At 55.1% G+C, this 15,689-nt stretch overlaps 1 protein-coding gene across 16 annotated transcripts in view; it reads right to left on the bottom strand.

Annotated features, from left to right (window-relative positions):
* LOC136793400 (uncharacterized) overlaps positions 1–15,689 on the bottom strand; it is a 51,864-nt gene that overhangs the window by 13,278 nt on the left and 22,897 nt on the right. For 3 of the 16 annotated variants that reach the window (XM_067023343.1, XM_067023347.1, XM_067023348.1), the window contains exons 4-6: positions 13,600–13,703; positions 7,959–8,110; positions 6,260–6,879 (exon numbers count right to left, since the gene is read on the bottom strand). The exons of 2 other annotated variants lie outside the window; for them this stretch is intronic. In XM_067023343.1, the coding sequence (XP_066879444.1) occupies positions 6,689–6,879; positions 7,959–8,110; positions 13,600–13,703 (447 nt within the window). In that variant the 3' untranslated portion in view covers positions 6,260–6,688. Of the gene's footprint in view, positions 1–2,987; positions 3,076–6,259; positions 8,111–9,444; positions 9,771–10,215; positions 12,158–13,599; positions 13,704–15,689 lie in introns of those variants that run through there. 11 more of the 16 variants (XR_010838595.1, XM_067023346.1, XM_067023351.1 and 8 more) reach the window with 9 other exon arrangements.

The raw sequence follows: 15,689 nt of genomic DNA, 5'->3' as shown, positions 1-15,689 counted from the left end.
CCAGGGGCTGGAAACGGTTAGTGGGAGAGGAATACACGAACAGGAATTGCACAAAGCAGGGCTGCTGAGAGCTGGGGCGTCTCCCACATGACCACCGGGACCCAAACACCCCCCTCTGCCCTGATGACCCCAGGAAGACGGCCTAGCCACCCGGAGGTGCATAAGCTGGCGGCCTGTCTAAGATGGGTGTTTTTCCTCACACTTTCCTCCTGCACAGAGACGTTCAGAGAGAGGTCTTTTTTTCTGGACAACAAGCTATTTATTTAAGTCGCAAACTTGCTCGGCACACCTGGTGGAGGGCAAAGCGTTCCCACGTTTCCTCTCCTCTGGGGTAGGGGGCTAGGGCCCCGGGGAGGGATTCCCCTCCCCGCGGGTCTGCGCCTCTTGGGGGTGCCTGGGCCGTGAGGAGGGCGCCCCGGGCTTTCGACCCGTTTTCCACGGCTGGAGGGAGGTGTCCCTTTGCGGTGGATGGCGCTCGCGGCCCCCCCCCCCCCGCCCCGCGCCGCGCTCTCTCCGCACGGCTCGGCGGCGCTGCCCGGGGTCCTCCGCGCGGGGTCCCCGCGCCCGCGGGCCGACGGCTGGGGAGCCGGCAGCGCGCGGCACCAGCCGGGCGCCCGGGAGCTCGGTCCCGCTCCGCCCCGGGCCGCCGCGCAGGTGGCGACCCTTGGCGGGGGAGGCCCAAGGCGGGAGCGCCTGGCTCTTCGCCCCCGCGGCGCCGGGCTGCATCGGGGGGCGCCCGGCCCTCAGCGCGCCCTCCCGCCGCCGCCTCCCCCCGGGTGGCGGGGCCCGTCCCGCGCCGGCACCCCGCGCCCTCCGCGAAGTTGTGGCCCGCCCCCGCCTCGCCCCGCGGGGCGGCCGCCGGAGTGCACTTACCCGCTCCGCCCGCTCCGTCCCTGAAGGTCAAGGCCAGGCAGCTGCTGCGGGCGCGCGGCGGGGGCCCGGGGCCGGGGGCGCCGGCGGGCCGCCCAGCCCCCATGCCCGGCGCCGCGGGGGCGCCCTCAGCGCGGCGGGCCCCGGGGGCCGCGGCGCTCAGATGCCGTGGTCGCAGTCCACATCGCGGCAGATGTACCAGAGGATCACGTACAGGATGAGCAGGATGGCGAAGATGAAGAGGGCCACCAGGACCGCCTTGGTCACCGGCGAGATGAGCGACTGCATGGCCCCGGCGGGGCGAGCGGGGCGCGGGGCGCGGCGCTCACGACCCCCGAGCGCGCCCGGAGCCCCGCGCCGGCCCCGCGCCTCATCCGCAGTGCTCCGTGCCGGGGACGGGCGCCCGCCGCTCGGCCGCGGCTGCTCCGGGCGGCTGCGCGCGGGGTCCGACCGCCCGGCGCCGCTCCGGGGCCCGCGCTCCTGCGCTCACCGGGCCCGGCGGCCGCGGGGCTGGGCGGGCGGCGCGGGGGGCGCGGCGGCCATGGGCGAGGACGCGGACGCGGACGGAGGCGACGAGGCGGCGCGCCCGGCAGGTCCCCGCAAACTTGGGCGGCGGCGAGAAGGCGGCGCGCGGGGACAGGTGGAAGCCCGGCCCCGCGGGGCGCGGCGCGCGGCCGTCCGCGGGCGGCGTGGGGCGCGGGGCTGCCGGGCGGCGTGGGCGCGGCGGGGAGGCGCGGGGCCGCGCGCGGGGAGGGGCTGCGGCGCGCCGGGGCGGGGGGAGAGCCGCGGCCCCACCCGCGGCCCCGCGCGCGCCCCCTCCCGCCCTGGCGCTCCGGCCCCCCGGCCCTCTGGCGCCGTCTCAGCCTGGGCGGTCCGCCCGCTCCCCGTCCGCGCGCCCCCCGCGCTCCGCCTTTCCCGGGCGCCCGCCCCCCGGCCCGCGGCCGGGGCGCTGAGCGGTCATTGCGGAGGCCCCGGGCAAGGCGGGCGAGAGGCAGCCGGCGGACACGGGCAGCCCCTTCCTGCCTTCTGTCTCCCGGAGCGCGGCTGGCTGCACTCGGGAGGGGCTGCGGGTTGCGTCCGACTCAGGGCTGACCCACCCGGGCAGGACGGGGTGCAGACGCGATGGGGCCGAGACAGGGGGCCGGTTCAGACCAGAGTGCCCTTACGTGAGGGGGCGCCCCGTTCTGGGGGAAATAGACGAGGAGCCCGGGACTGGACCTCCCGGAATGGGGAGGCGGGCTTGTGCCCTGCCGGAGGAGAAGCCTCGCACACCCGCGCCCCCTTCCCATACGCGCGTGTCCCACCCTCCCGGGCTGGGCCTTGTGCACGACAAACCAGACCTTGTCCCCCACCGCCTACACACTCACGCACACACACGCACACACACCCCTTTCCTGCGGGCTGGGCTGCGCTTAGGACTGACGCCCGCTGGCCCTTCCGGCAGGGACAGGGAAAGGAGGTAGAATCCCCCCAGCCCAGCGCTTCAGGGATGCGGTGCAGGCCAGGGGTACCGGGGCCTAGACTAGAACTTCGGGATATGCAAAAAACAGAGCCACCCCTGTCCCAGAGGATAGGGCGTTCAGGCCCCAGGAGCTCCGATTCCAGTCTCCACCACGTGAGGCCCCCAACGCCAGGGCCCGGGGGCTCAGAAGGCCTCATGTGTGCAGGGTGAGGGGCTGTGAACGGGAGGAACGCATCTGCAGGGAACCCCCCATCCCTGAGTCCCGGGTGCCTCGGGGGCGGGGGGGGCAGACAGGGACTCTTCTCCTGCACTCACTCCAGGCGACCTTCAGAGCCTGGCACACAGGACACAGGACCTGACCCCACCGGAAACAGCATCCCCTTTGATACCATCTCACTCGGCAGCTGAGTGAGGATTCAGGCAAGACGTGCACGCTGATCGTAGGGGGATGGCCTGGTCCGGCGTGGACACAGGGGAGGAAAGAGTCAGGAGTGGATTCCAGAGTGGCCCTGGACCCCTTCCTGCAGCCCATCCCGGGGGACTGTGCTCTCCCCCCGGTACAGCATAGGAAGAACGGAGGGTACCCAGCCGCGCTGGTGCCAAAGAAGGAGGCCACATCCCCGGCTCCGGGCAGCCAGGACGGGTCTGCGGTCTGTGGAAGGAATAGGGGCTGAAGGCATGTCCTTGCAGGTGAGGTGACCGAGGCCAGCAGGATCTGCAGTCAGGGGGCTTCTCAAGGTCACCTGGGGGGGAGGGGAGATGCCTAGTGTCTGCACACACACAGAGCAAACTGTTGGTACCCCCCAGCAAGTATCCGATGAGCAGCCATACTATGTATGCATCTTTTTCCAGGGCTGCAGCTCTAATTTTGAAAGGCACCTGCATTCCCAGCCTCGAGCTGTTCCCTGGCCAAAACAAGAAGGGTAACCGAGTGTCTGTGCCCGTTTCCGGTGCTCCTACCACACTCACACACACAGAGTTCCTGTTTCTTGGGGGTCCGCTAGGGAGGGGAGCCCATCTCTGACATTCTTCGTTAAACTTAACTTTGTCTGCAGAACCTCTCTGACGCCCAGAGCCAGAGCCGCCCTGGTGTGAAGGCATAGGAGGTGTCCGAGGACATATGCCACCATTCTTTGCTCACCAAATGGACTTGGATGTTGACTGTGAGAAAAAGAACTCAGTTCAGGGAGCATTTTCTTCATTGCTCTTGTGAGCTTTGGTGTGTTCTGGTTGGTCCCTGTTTGTTAACATCTTGTGTGTGTGTGAGTGTGTGTGTGTGTGTGTGTGTGTGTGTGTTTAACTTAATCGGATTCCTGGAGGAGCCTTGACATGGAAGCTAGTCCTGTGGATGGAGAGAGAACAGTCACTCTGTCGAGAAGCATACCCTCACCCGTAAAACTCATAATGTGTCCAGGCTCTGTACACCCTCAGACCCAGCCTGCTCTGCGCACCCTCGTCGGCGTTACTTAACTTTTGTTCTCAGCCCCTGTTCCCCGCACTCCTGGCTTTATCTGAAACCTTCTCTCACGCGGAGGCTCCTGTCCGTTCTCCTTCCACTAGCAGAATTGTCCTTGTTGCCTTTTATTTCTATTTACTCCTGCCGTGGGTTTTCCTCTTCCAAGTCCTGCAGCAAGACAACTTTCAGTGCCTGGGATCTTCCTGGAGTGAATTGTTTTGGAATCAGATACATGGTTGGTTCCGAGATCAAAATTCAGGAGCTGCTAAAACCTCTTCCTAGGTGCAGTGGTTGAACCGCAGGCCTCCGGACCACGATGGACTCTGGTGGTCCACTCTTAGCCGTCAGGGCTTCCTCTTTTTTCCAACGTGTGTACGTTTGTCTAAAACCTTTCCTTGCTCCTGAGTGTATAAAGCAACCTGAAAATCCAGGCCAGACTGTCCCTACAGGGGAACTTGAACTTTAGAAAGAAATCACGGATGAATCGACACGCCTTCGTCCTGGCTCTGGTGCACTGTTCTTCAGGACGCAGGCCACGACCAGTGAGAGGGGTCTGAGGTGGATTGGGGTGGATGCAAATGGGATTTGTGAAAAACCCGGTGGATTGTAACAGCAGAAGGCGCCACCTGCAGGAAGCGTCAGTGCTGTGCCAGGAAGCTCTGGGTATGTGTGTGTGTGCGTGTGTGTGTGTGTGTGTGTGTGTCTGCGAGCCCATGCGCCCCCACACACACATGTGCCGGCTCGTAATGGATACTGTCTGTCAAAGGTGCTAGAGGGTAGCCACCCTGTGGGCGGAGAGTTGAAAGATGCAGAAACTACGACTGGGGGGCGTTTGGATGGAACGTTAGGAACGAAATTTTTAAAAAATGTTATTGACATAGAGTTGATTTGCAATCGTGTGTTAATTTCTGCTGTACAGCAAAGGGATTCGTCATACATATACATACATTCTTCTTTCATATTCTTTGCCATGATGGTTTATCCCAGGAGATTGACTAGAGTTCCCTGGGCTCTGCAGTAGGGCCTTGTTGTGGATCCATCCTGTATCTACTGGTTTGCATCTGCTGACCCCAAACTCCCAATCTTTTCCCTCCTTGTTCTTGCTAAGCCAAGCCATGAGCGGACATCTGTAAGCCACAGGTGAGCCCCCTGGATTGGTTTCCATTTGAGCTGGCGGCAGCATCTGGGAACTCAGGGGCAAGGGCACCCCATGGGTTTGGGGCAGGCAGACAAGAGCAGGGAAGGCCCCCCAATGACCCAGGGCTCCTGCGTGACTCTAGCAGAATCAGGAACCCAGTCCCCTCCTGTCGGATTGTCTGGCTTGATGTCTGTCGGAGCACGCATTGGCCGTGGTCCAACCAGAGAAGCTGTGGACCCCTGGCGAGCCACTCTCTCTAGGCAGGCTTGTGGAAGAGATGTGTGTATTTTCCTGAACGGACTACAGGTCTTTGGGGTAACCCTGGAGCAAGCTGGGGGCGGCCCAGCGTTTTACATAGAAGACTGAACACCCTTCCTGAGAGTTTTTGGACAGTGTCTTTCTCTGGCTTGACTCAGTTGCCTGAATTAATCCAATAATAATTGCTTCTCCCTCGGCATCACTTGGAACGCCCACATGTGTGTTTTTATCACAGGAAGACTTGCCCGAACGGCCCCCCCATGTCTATCTCCCGTGGAGGATTACGGATCTGAGGACCCGTCTCCTGGATTTCCACGTCAAGTCACCAGTATTCAGCACGGGTGAAGCTTGGTCAGGTGTCCCGTTCCTGGATTCCAGAATTCCCGCTCATAAAACTCTATTTGTAAACTGTCAGTTTTCTCTCTGGCTCTGTGGCTGGTGCATGTGTCTTGGGATGAGAGTGGCGGTATTGAAATTAGCGTTCTTTTCCTTCTTGATAGGTTTTTGGGATTATAGGTTTTCGCCTACATGTTGGCTTAGGCGAAAACAGACTTGCTAATTGAGGCCAAAAAACAAAGCAAATGATAAAAACCAACAAGAGCCAGTGGACTAAAACGGGATGTTTCCATAGTAGCAAGATGTCACCCACCCTAAGGCTGGGATGGCATTTCATCTTTTTAGTGTGTGGCTTCTGCTCTCCTTGACTCTCTCAGCTTTCTTATCTGTGGGATGTGCCTTTTTACAATTTGTCCAAATCCTTTCAAAGTTCATACGGGTCAGCGCAGTGGGTAATAGCTAAGGTTTTATGTAGGTGCACTTAATACACCGAAACGAATAATTTAGTTGTGCTGCATTTCCGTCTGTGAACAGAAGCGCCCTATAGGAGAAAGACTTGCCAGTAAAGGAAAGCAGCTGTAGCCCATCTGCCTCTTGGAGTGGGGTCGCTTTACACGGAAACATTCCTCACATTCTTGGGATATAACTGCTTTGTTCCAAAAGACGGATGCATTAAACTCAGTGCATTGGAAAGGTACTCATCAAGTAACAGAGTAACAAAGGCAGCGCTCATGGCAAGTTCAGACTTGAGCACTTTACAAAAAACTTTATTGCAGCAGCTATGGGTCGGTGACCAACTATGGGAACCGTAGGAAAGGGTTTTACTTTTGAATGGTTGGGTTGATAGTCTCCTTTTAAAAAATGTGTATCAGGTGGATGGGATAAACATCTGTATTTCATGCATCCAGGGTGCTGTCGACAGAGTGTGGACTCTTTTATAATTTGCGTGCAGGTCTGTGGCTTCGAATTAACATTTGAAACGCTCCTCAATCAGGAGATCCCGAGAACTGACTTCAATCCGTATTTATGCCCTTTTATTGGGGGGGGGGTCCTTGCTTCCCACGAAGTGGGTGCTTGATAAAGATTGATGGTCTGTGAAAATCAGGGGGAATCCTGCCAAGATAGAGCGTTGATGGCTTGTAGGAAAATGCCCACTTTTGTGACAAGCTCAACACCACCCACCCTCCCTAAAGAGACGGGGGAAACTCAGGTGTCCAGAGGACCTCCTGGTTCTGTCAGTGGGATATTTAACGAGCAGTTTTGTGTTCTTTGAAAAAAAGTCATATCCTTTAAGGCAGGAATGCCCGCGTGCTCCACAGCCGTAACCGTCAGGCTGAATGTAACATGACGAACAAAGACCTGCCGTAGAGCACAGGGAACCATATTCGGTATCTTGTAATAACCTATAGGAATGCCCTAGTAGGGAAAATATGCGACTGGGCGACTAGAGGGGAACAAACAGACCATACGGGTTAATTGATTCCCCTTTCATGGTGTTTCCTGTGTGTGGAAATATTTTACATAAAGCCCATCCCTTTGAGGTAGGAAGGACTGTGCCCCTTTCAAAGGAGATAGCTAGGGAGAGCCAGACCAACTCGTCTATGGGGTTTGAACCCCGCCCTTCCTTGCGGGGACGACGGTAGGGGTCATTCAGTGTCAATAGATGATTACTTTTTGTTTCTAAAAAGGTGTAAGGTAGAGGGTCAAACAGAAGTGCGATTTTTAAATCTCCCCTGCCTTGAACACAAATTCCAAATTTCCAAGTGTAAAGCCAGACCTGGGCGCCCATCTGGGGCGTCAGAAAACTCACGACGGCAAAGTGTCTCCTGTGCTTCACGTTGTCTGGTATTTATCCTCTTCGTAAATTGGAGTGTGGTTGGTTTACAATGTGGCGTTAGTTTCAAGGGTACCCCAGACTGCTTCAGTTATACTTCTAGAAATATCTGTGCTTTTTCAGATTCTTTTCCACTTATAGGTGATCCCGGGATATTGAACAGAGTTCCCTGTGCTACACAGGAGGACCTTGCTGTTTATGTTAGGTACAGTAACACGTATCTGTGCACGCCAAGCTCCTAATTTATCCCTCCCCCTCACCTGTCCCCTCTGGGAACCCTGCGTTAGCGTTCTGTGTCTGGGAGTGGGGTTAAGATATTCATTCTTTCATCGCCCTCTGACCTCGTGCATCTCGCGCCTGCCAGGGTTTGGGTGGGGCTGGGCTGTGACACCCTGGCTGGGTTTCCTTCGAGGATGGGGAGGGTCCTGGGGGATGATTGTGCGGGGTCATCACACGTGTGTGAGGACCTGGCACGGCCTGCGGGGTGAGGCTGCCCCGCAGACTCCAGCTGGGATCCGGGGGGTGGGGGTGGGGAGGGCGTCCCGGGACGCAGGCACCGGCGCAGCTCGGATTCCCTTTACCGCGATCTCATCGCGCCACCTACTGGCCCTGCAGGGCGCGCGCTGCCCGCCTGGTCCTTTCCAGGCGCAGCTGCTGTTGCCCGGGTGTCTGTCGGAAGCCTGGTCGCCGCCCTGGGTCCACCTGCCCGGCCGCCCCTGGGGTGCTGTGCACGGTGTCACCTGCCGTCCGTCGGGTCTGGGAAGAGCGCAGAGCGGGGACAAAGAGGGCGCATTTTGTTAGGGAGTTTGGAGGTTGCTTGGCCCGGCTAAGCTTCTGTAATAATGGAAACTTTGGTGGTGTGGTGCTGGGTTCTAGAGAGGAAGTGGACGGGTTGGGGAAAGCGGGAGGGAGAGAGAAGCCGGGGCCGATTGTCCATTTCCTAAGCCATGACTGATTTACGACATTATATACGTTCCAGGTGTACAACATAGTGGTTCAATGTTTGTACACGTTATACCCCACTTCCCTTTATTATAAAACGTTGGCTACCTTCCTCGTCTTGTACAATATATCCGTGTAGCTTATTTAATACATAATAGCTTGCGCCTCTTAATCCCCTACTCCATCCTGCCCCTCCCCCCTCCCCTCTCCCCACTGGGAACTATTACTTTGTTCTCTATCTCTGTGAGTCCGCTTCTGTTTTGCCTAGACGTTCATTTGGTTTACTTTTTCTAGATTCCACACGTAAGGGATATCACGCAGTACTTGTGTTTGACATTTCATTAAGCATAATATTCTCTAGGTCCATCCATGTGGCTGCAAATGGCATTCTTTCATTCTTTTTTATGGCCGAGTAATATTCCATTGTCTGTATGTACCACATCTTCTTGATCCATTCCTTGGCTATTGTGAAGAGTGCTGCTGTGAATATTGGGGTGCATGTATCTTTTCGAATTAGAGTTTTCATTTGTCTCTGGAAATATGCCCAGGAGAGGAGGTGCTCCATCGTGTGTGATGCACCCTTCTCCCCAAAAATGAGAGCAGCAGCATCACTGGAGTGTTTTAAGCCATCTACTGTATACAGTGAAATCACTATGGGGACACATAAGCCCTGGAATTTCAGTGTCTTAACACATTAAATGTTAAATGTTTATTTCTAGGAATTCCCTGGCAGTCCAGTGGTTAGGATTATGGGCTTTCACTGCTGGGGGCCCAGGCGGGTTTTTTGTTTGCTTGTTTGTGTTTTTTGGCTGCGTTGGGTCTTTGTTGCTGCAGGCAGGCTTCCTCTAGTTGTGGAGAGCGGGAACTACTCTTTGTCACGGTGCACGGGCTTCTCATTGCAGTGGCTGCCCTTGTTGTGCAGCGCGGGCTCTAGGTGCGTGGGCTTCAGTAGTTGTGGCGCACGGGCTTAGTTGCTCCGCGGCATGTGGGATCTTCCCAGACCAGGGCTCGAACCCGTGTCCCCTGCGTTGGCAGGCGGATTCTTAACCACTGCGCCACCAGGGAAGTCCTGGGGCCCAGGTTTGATCCCACGTCGGGGAACTAAGATCCCGCAAGCTGCTGCGGTGCAGCCAAAAAAAAAAAAGACGTGTAAAATAAATGTTTATTTCTCACTTCCCTAATCGTCCACTGCAGGGGCTGCTGGATGGCAGGGATGCCTCGGTGACTGACTAAGGACCCCTGACCAGGTGACCAGCTCCCAGGGCCGATGTGTGGATATCTGGGCACCAGGAAAAGCTGCAGGAATTCTGGTGCTGCTCATGTCCGGGGAGACTGGCCTCTGGGTTCCTCGGTTCCCAGTCTTGGTACAGATTCCTGCATCCTCAGGATATCAGGGGATGCTGGTCGCAGGTAGAGGGGGTGAAGGGGGAGTGAAGCTCCGAGTGCATCTGTGATGGACCAGTTTTCAAGTTGTCTGAAAATGGAGCATGACCCAAATTCTTGTGAGAGTCTCAGGAGGGGAGGGAACCACAGTAATTGGGAAGATTACATTTCCCAGTGGGGCAGAGTCTAGGAGCTGGATTTAAGTCCATTTAAACTGAAATGAAAAGGATGCAGTTATGCAACAGTCTAGGGGTTCCTCAACAGATTAGCTGTAGACTTACCATGTGACCCAGGTATTTTTCTCCTGGGTGTAGACACACAAGAGCCGTGAAAACACATGTCCGCACGAACACGTGTGCACTCGTATGCATGGTGCCCGTAGCAGCACTATTTATAATGGGCATAAATGTGGAAACAGCCCAAGTGTCCATCCACAGACGGATGGGGAAACAGCGTGGGGTCCACGCACACAGTGGAATATCACACAGCCGTGAAAAGGACTGAAGCCCTGACGCAAGGCTACCACGTGGACGGACCTTGAACACAGGATGCGCAGTGAGGGAAGCCAGACCCAGAAGGACACACGGCGTGTGATTCCGTTGATGGGAAACGTCCAGAATAGGCAAATCCACAGAGCCAGAAAGTCGATTAGTGGCGCCAGAGGCTGAGGAGTAGGAAGGGGATTGGGGTGAGCTGCAGAGTTTGGACTCCGGATGGCATTCCATTCCTAGAAAGGCTGAGCTCCTAGTGTGTCAAAGCGAAGGAAACTATCTGCTCTGGAATCTTCTTTCCCCCTTTTTTAGCTTTATTGAAGTATCTTTGACAAATAAGAATGACATATACTTAAGGCGCACAGCTTTAAGTTTTGATATACCTGGTGAAACTGATCACAGGTTAATCACCATATCCATCACCGCACATTACCTACCATGTTCTTTCCTTTTTCTTTTTCTTTTTTTTTTGGTAACAACAGTGAAGAGCTATCCTCTTAGCAAGTTTCAAGTTACAATAATAGCAGTCTTGTTAGCCGTAGGCTATAGTTGATTTCCAGAACTTATTTACCTTGTATAACTGAGATTTTGTGCCCTTTGGCTCACATCTCCCCATTTCCCCTCCCCCCATCCTGCTCGCTGCTTCTATGAATTTGACAATTTCAGATTCCACATAAAAATGAGATGATGCCTCTAGATAAATAATAGATAACTGATAAGGACCTACTGTGTAGCACAGGGAACTCTACTCAGTGCTCTGTAATGGCCTACATGGGAAAAGAATCTAAAAAAAGAGTGGGTCTATGTATATAACAACTAGTCACTTTGTTGTACACCTGAAACTAACATAACATTGTAAATCAACTGTACTCCATTAAAAGTTTTTTTTGATGAGATGATGCAGAATTTGTCTTCTTCCGACTAATCTCACTTAGCACAACGCCCCAAGGTCCATCCACCTTGTCCCAAATGGCAGGGTTTCCTCTGATTTTAAGGCCCAGTGATGTTCCATTGTATGTACACGACCCCTTTTCTTGGTCCATTCATCCTTGGATGGGCACTTGGGTGGTTCCCATATGGCCTTGGGCTTTAAGGACCTTTTCTAAGACTGTATGGTTAACCTTGGTTTCCATTCACAGCCTAGAAGGAGACTGAGGGTCTGTTGAAGGTCAGATTCTTTGCCGTCTTGATGGTTCCAGCTGGTTCCAGCTGGTTTGGGGTTATCTCTCCCTGTAAGTTCCTTCTGTTAAGTCCTGTTAAACGTGGAGGTCAGCAGGCTTTGAGCAAGGATCCTGCTGTAGCTTTGGCAACAGGACCACATTCTTCCCACAGCTTGTTCTTTGCCAGCTTCCAACAGCAGCAGTGAAGGGTCTGCCCTCTATTCTTCGGGTTCCAGGGAGGGAAACGGCGTCCCTGTCAAAACACGGAATTCATTCCCAACCTGGCTCTTGCCTGGGTCCCAGCAGACCCTCTAGGATTGCTGATGATCTCCCGTTTGGAGGCAGAGATAGAAGGGCTGCAGGGGAGACATTGACAAGTGGCCTCCTCGGGTGAGAAGAAGACGGGCTCCAGGCCGGACATTCATTACCAGCCTCCTGTTTACATTTCCTGAAGCAAGAGACAAACTGGGCTCCAGGACTACATATTTATGACCCGACTCCTGTCTATATTTCAAGAGCTGCACCTCGATATTAAAACCAGCAACAACAACAACAAAAAAAACCAGCAACAGAAATAGGGTAAATCACCTGACATCGGACATTTTTACGGCAGGGACAGAGTGGGACTAAACTCTCTTAAAAGATCAAGAGGTCATACGTTTCCCATCCTTGGGGCAAGGGAGGCATTGCACATGCGCAGAAAGCCTCCTTGGCGGTCCAAAAGGAGGGGGCGCCACCCCATAATAGGTGATGCTAAGGCCGTCCCATAGGCCTCTGGGCTGAAATCCATCTTGGAAAAAAGTTGCACACGCATGTTAAGGAGGGTCCTAGGCAGGGCAGGTGTGGAAAAAGAAACCAGGTAATTGGCCAAAGGTAAACAAAGACCGGAAAGAACCGCCCTGTATGAATGAACTAACCGCCTCTTTCCTGGGCTTCTCCTCATTAGGGGGGACGCCCACACCCTTTCTCTCCGGGTGTGCGTCTCTGTCCTGCTTCTGTCTTAACTAAGCAAACTGTTTCCCTGTGTGCTCTCCCACTTGTTGTGCTATGTCTCTAATCATAAACTTTGTACCTGTCTTTACAGTTTTACCACCGTGAGAAATGCATTTTTCACTGGGGGCAAGAGCCAGGGGGTGCGGTGTCTAGCATTCCTGGTTTTCATCCAGGCTTCCCAGGTTCAGCTCCTGGGCGGGGAATTCAGATCTCACTCCACGCCACCGCCCCCTGCTGGTCTCCGGGATCAGTTTGTCTTCGGGAATAACCACCCTCCACCCAACCTGCAGCATTATCCACGTTGTGTGTTAACCACTCAGCCAGGAAAGGCAGGCTCGCTGTTAATTTTGGGAAAACGGTAGAAAATCATCAGTGTCTCTGACGTCTCAAAACTGGATCTAGCCTGGGGGGAAAACGTACATTTTTCAAAGTGTGGCTGCTCTCTTGATGAGTTTCAAAGAACTACTCTTTCTTTTCTTCTTCTTTTTGGCTGATTTGGGTCTTTGCTGCTGCGCGCTGGCTTTCTCTAGTTGTGGCGAGCCGGGGGCTGCTCTTTGTTGCGGTGCGCGGGCTTCTCACTGCGGTGGCTTCTCTTTCTTGTTGCGGAGCACGGGCTCTAGGCGCGCGGGCTTCAGTAGTTGCGGCGTGCGGGCTCAGTAGTCATGGCACGCGGGCCCTAGAGCGCGCGGGCTTCAGTAGTTGTGGCGCACGGGCCCAGCCGCTCCGCGGCATGTGGGATCCTCCCGCACCGGGGCACGAACCCGTGTCCCCTGCATCGGCAGGCGGATTCTCAACCACTGCGCCACCGGGGAAGTCCTGCTCATTTATTTTTCAAGAAGTGTTTTCACGGGGGGAACATAAACTAATTGGTGGTGTTGGAAAGATCATACGCTGGTGAGACTGACAATTATGACTGTAAAGTGATGTTTAGAGTGTGGCCATGGTGGTGACAGCTGATGTTAATTGATAAGGGACGTTATGATCATAAAAGCGGTATCTTCATGAATATTAAGATAGCTCCAAGAGGTGGGTACTCCAAGAGCAACGTAAATCAAGTCATGGAGTCATGGGAGGAAGGGCTGAGGAGACCCAGAACGGTTAAGCTCATGTGCTTTGTGAGCAGAGCCCAAATTCCATCTGCAGGCTGGATGACCCCTCAGCAGGTCCCAGCCTTGTATCTCAGCCCTTAAAATGGGGTGTCTTAGTCCATTTGGGCTGCTACAGCAAAACTATCACAGACTGGGTGCTTTATAAACAATACAGGTGTATTTCTCACCGTCCTGGAGGCTGGAGGTCTGAGATCCCGGCGAGGGCAGATTTAGCGTCTGGTGAGGACCCTCCTCCTGGTTCATCGATGGTGTCTTCTCGCTGTGTCTCCACCTGGTGGAAGGGTCGAGGGAGCTCTCTGGGGTTTCTTTTCTAAGGACATTAGTCCCATTTAGGGGGGGCTCCACCCTCATGACCTCATCAACCCCCAAAGGCCCCACCTCCTGACACCATCATGTCGGGGGTTAGGGCTTCCATCTATGAATTGCGGGGGGGGACATAGACATTCACTCTGTATCATGGGGATGAGGAATCAACTCTGCAGCGTTGTAGTGCAAATAAACTCAGATCATGTAAAGGACTTCGTACCTGGTGCTTAAAAACCAGTCCATAAATGTTAACTCTCACTACTGTTAAGACATGCCTATTCACGTAGGAAATAACACTATATTTAAAAAATTTATTTATCTTGCGGTACACGGGCCTCTCCCTGTCGTGGACTCTCCCGTTGCGGAGCACAGGCTACAGATGCACAGGCTCAGCAGCCAGGGCTCATGGGCCCAGCCGCTCCGCGACATGTGGGATCTTCCGGGACCGGGGCACGAACCCGCGTCCCCTGCATCGGCAGGCGGACTCTCAACCACTGTGCCACCAGGGAAGCCCAACACTATATTAATAGGTTTAACATGAAAAGGAAAGGTGATTCTTTATTTGGTTATATGCTTCTCATAAGTATGTTCCCAGGGGCAGAAGAGGTTCTGTTTTATATTAAAAATATAAAAAACCTCTTGACTTCTCATTAGCCCCTTAAAAATATTGCGGTGATCTCCATGCTATGAAAAATGTAGGGACTTCCCTGGTGATACAGTGGTTGAGAGTCCGCCTGCCAATGCAGGGGACACGGGTTTGAGCCCTGGTCTGGGAAGATCCCACGTGCCGCGGCCACAACCACGTCCACAGTCAGATGCGTCAAAAGTTCAGCAGGTTAGGAGTTGTTCAGAATCACGGGCTCAGTCTACATGGCCCTCTGGGAGGGGCAGGGGCAGGTCAAATCACCCGTGTTTCTGAAGATGCTGAGCGGACGAGTCTGACCCCAGAGAGAGACGGGGGAGGAGAAAGGACGCATCGACCCACGAGTTTGGTCACATTGGGACTCTGGCCTCTGGGTGCTGCTTTCTCTGTGTCTGTGTTCCTTATAAAGTCCTTAGTATTCAAGATTTCATTGGCTTGTTTGCAAAAGACATGATGGGTCACTAAAAGTGGTACACCTAGGGGCTTCCCTGGTGGCGCGGTGGTCGAGAGTCCGCCTGCCGATGCGGGGGACGCGGGTTCGTGCCCCGGTCCGGGAAGATCCCACGTGCCGCGGAGCCGGCTGGGCCCGTGAGCCGTGGCCGCTGCGCCTGCGCTCCGCAGCGGGAGGGGCCACAACGGTGAGAGGCCCGCGTACCGCAAAGAAAAAAAAAAAAGTTACCTGTGTGGGCTTCCCCGGTGGCGCAGTGGTCGAGAGTCCGCCTGCCGATGCGGGGGACGCGGGTTCGTGCCCCCGTCCGGGAGGATCCCACGTGACGCGGAGCGGCTGGGCCCGTGAGCCATGGCCGCTGCGCCTGCGCGTCCGGAGCCTGTGCTCCGCAACGGGAGGGGCCACAACGGTGAGAAGCCCGCGTATCGCAAAAAAAAAAAAAAAAAAAGTTACCTGTGTGGGCTTCCCCGGTGGCGCAGTGGTCGAGAGTCCGCCTGCCGATGCGGGGGACGCGGGTTCGTGCCCCGGTCCGGGAAGATCCCACATGCCGCGGAGCGGCTGGGCCGTGAGCCGTGGCCGCTGCGCCTGCGCGTCCGGAGCCTGTGCTCCGCAAGGGGAGGGGCCACAACGGTGAGAGGCCCGCGTAACGCAAAAAAAATAATAAAATAAAAGTGGTACACCTAAAACCATCTTTATGGCAGTTTTGATTGCAAGAAAATTGACCTCCAATAACATCAAAACCTTTACTATTAGAAATGCATGGAGTAGCTTATACATTATTAAGCTTTTTCTTCTTTGGCCAACGCCTAAAATATGAGTCAAATATATTCTTGAGTGAGTTCAAGCTTTAAATGCTTGCC

This window comes from Kogia breviceps, chromosome X (genome assembly GCF_026419965.1).
Source record: "Kogia breviceps isolate mKogBre1 chromosome X, mKogBre1 haplotype 1, whole genome shotgun sequence".
Classification (NCBI taxonomy): Eukaryota; Metazoa; Chordata; class Mammalia; order Artiodactyla; family Physeteridae; genus Kogia; species Kogia breviceps.
The sequence above is the reverse complement of the archived record's forward strand: the minus strand, read 5'-3'. Positions and strand labels throughout refer to the sequence as shown.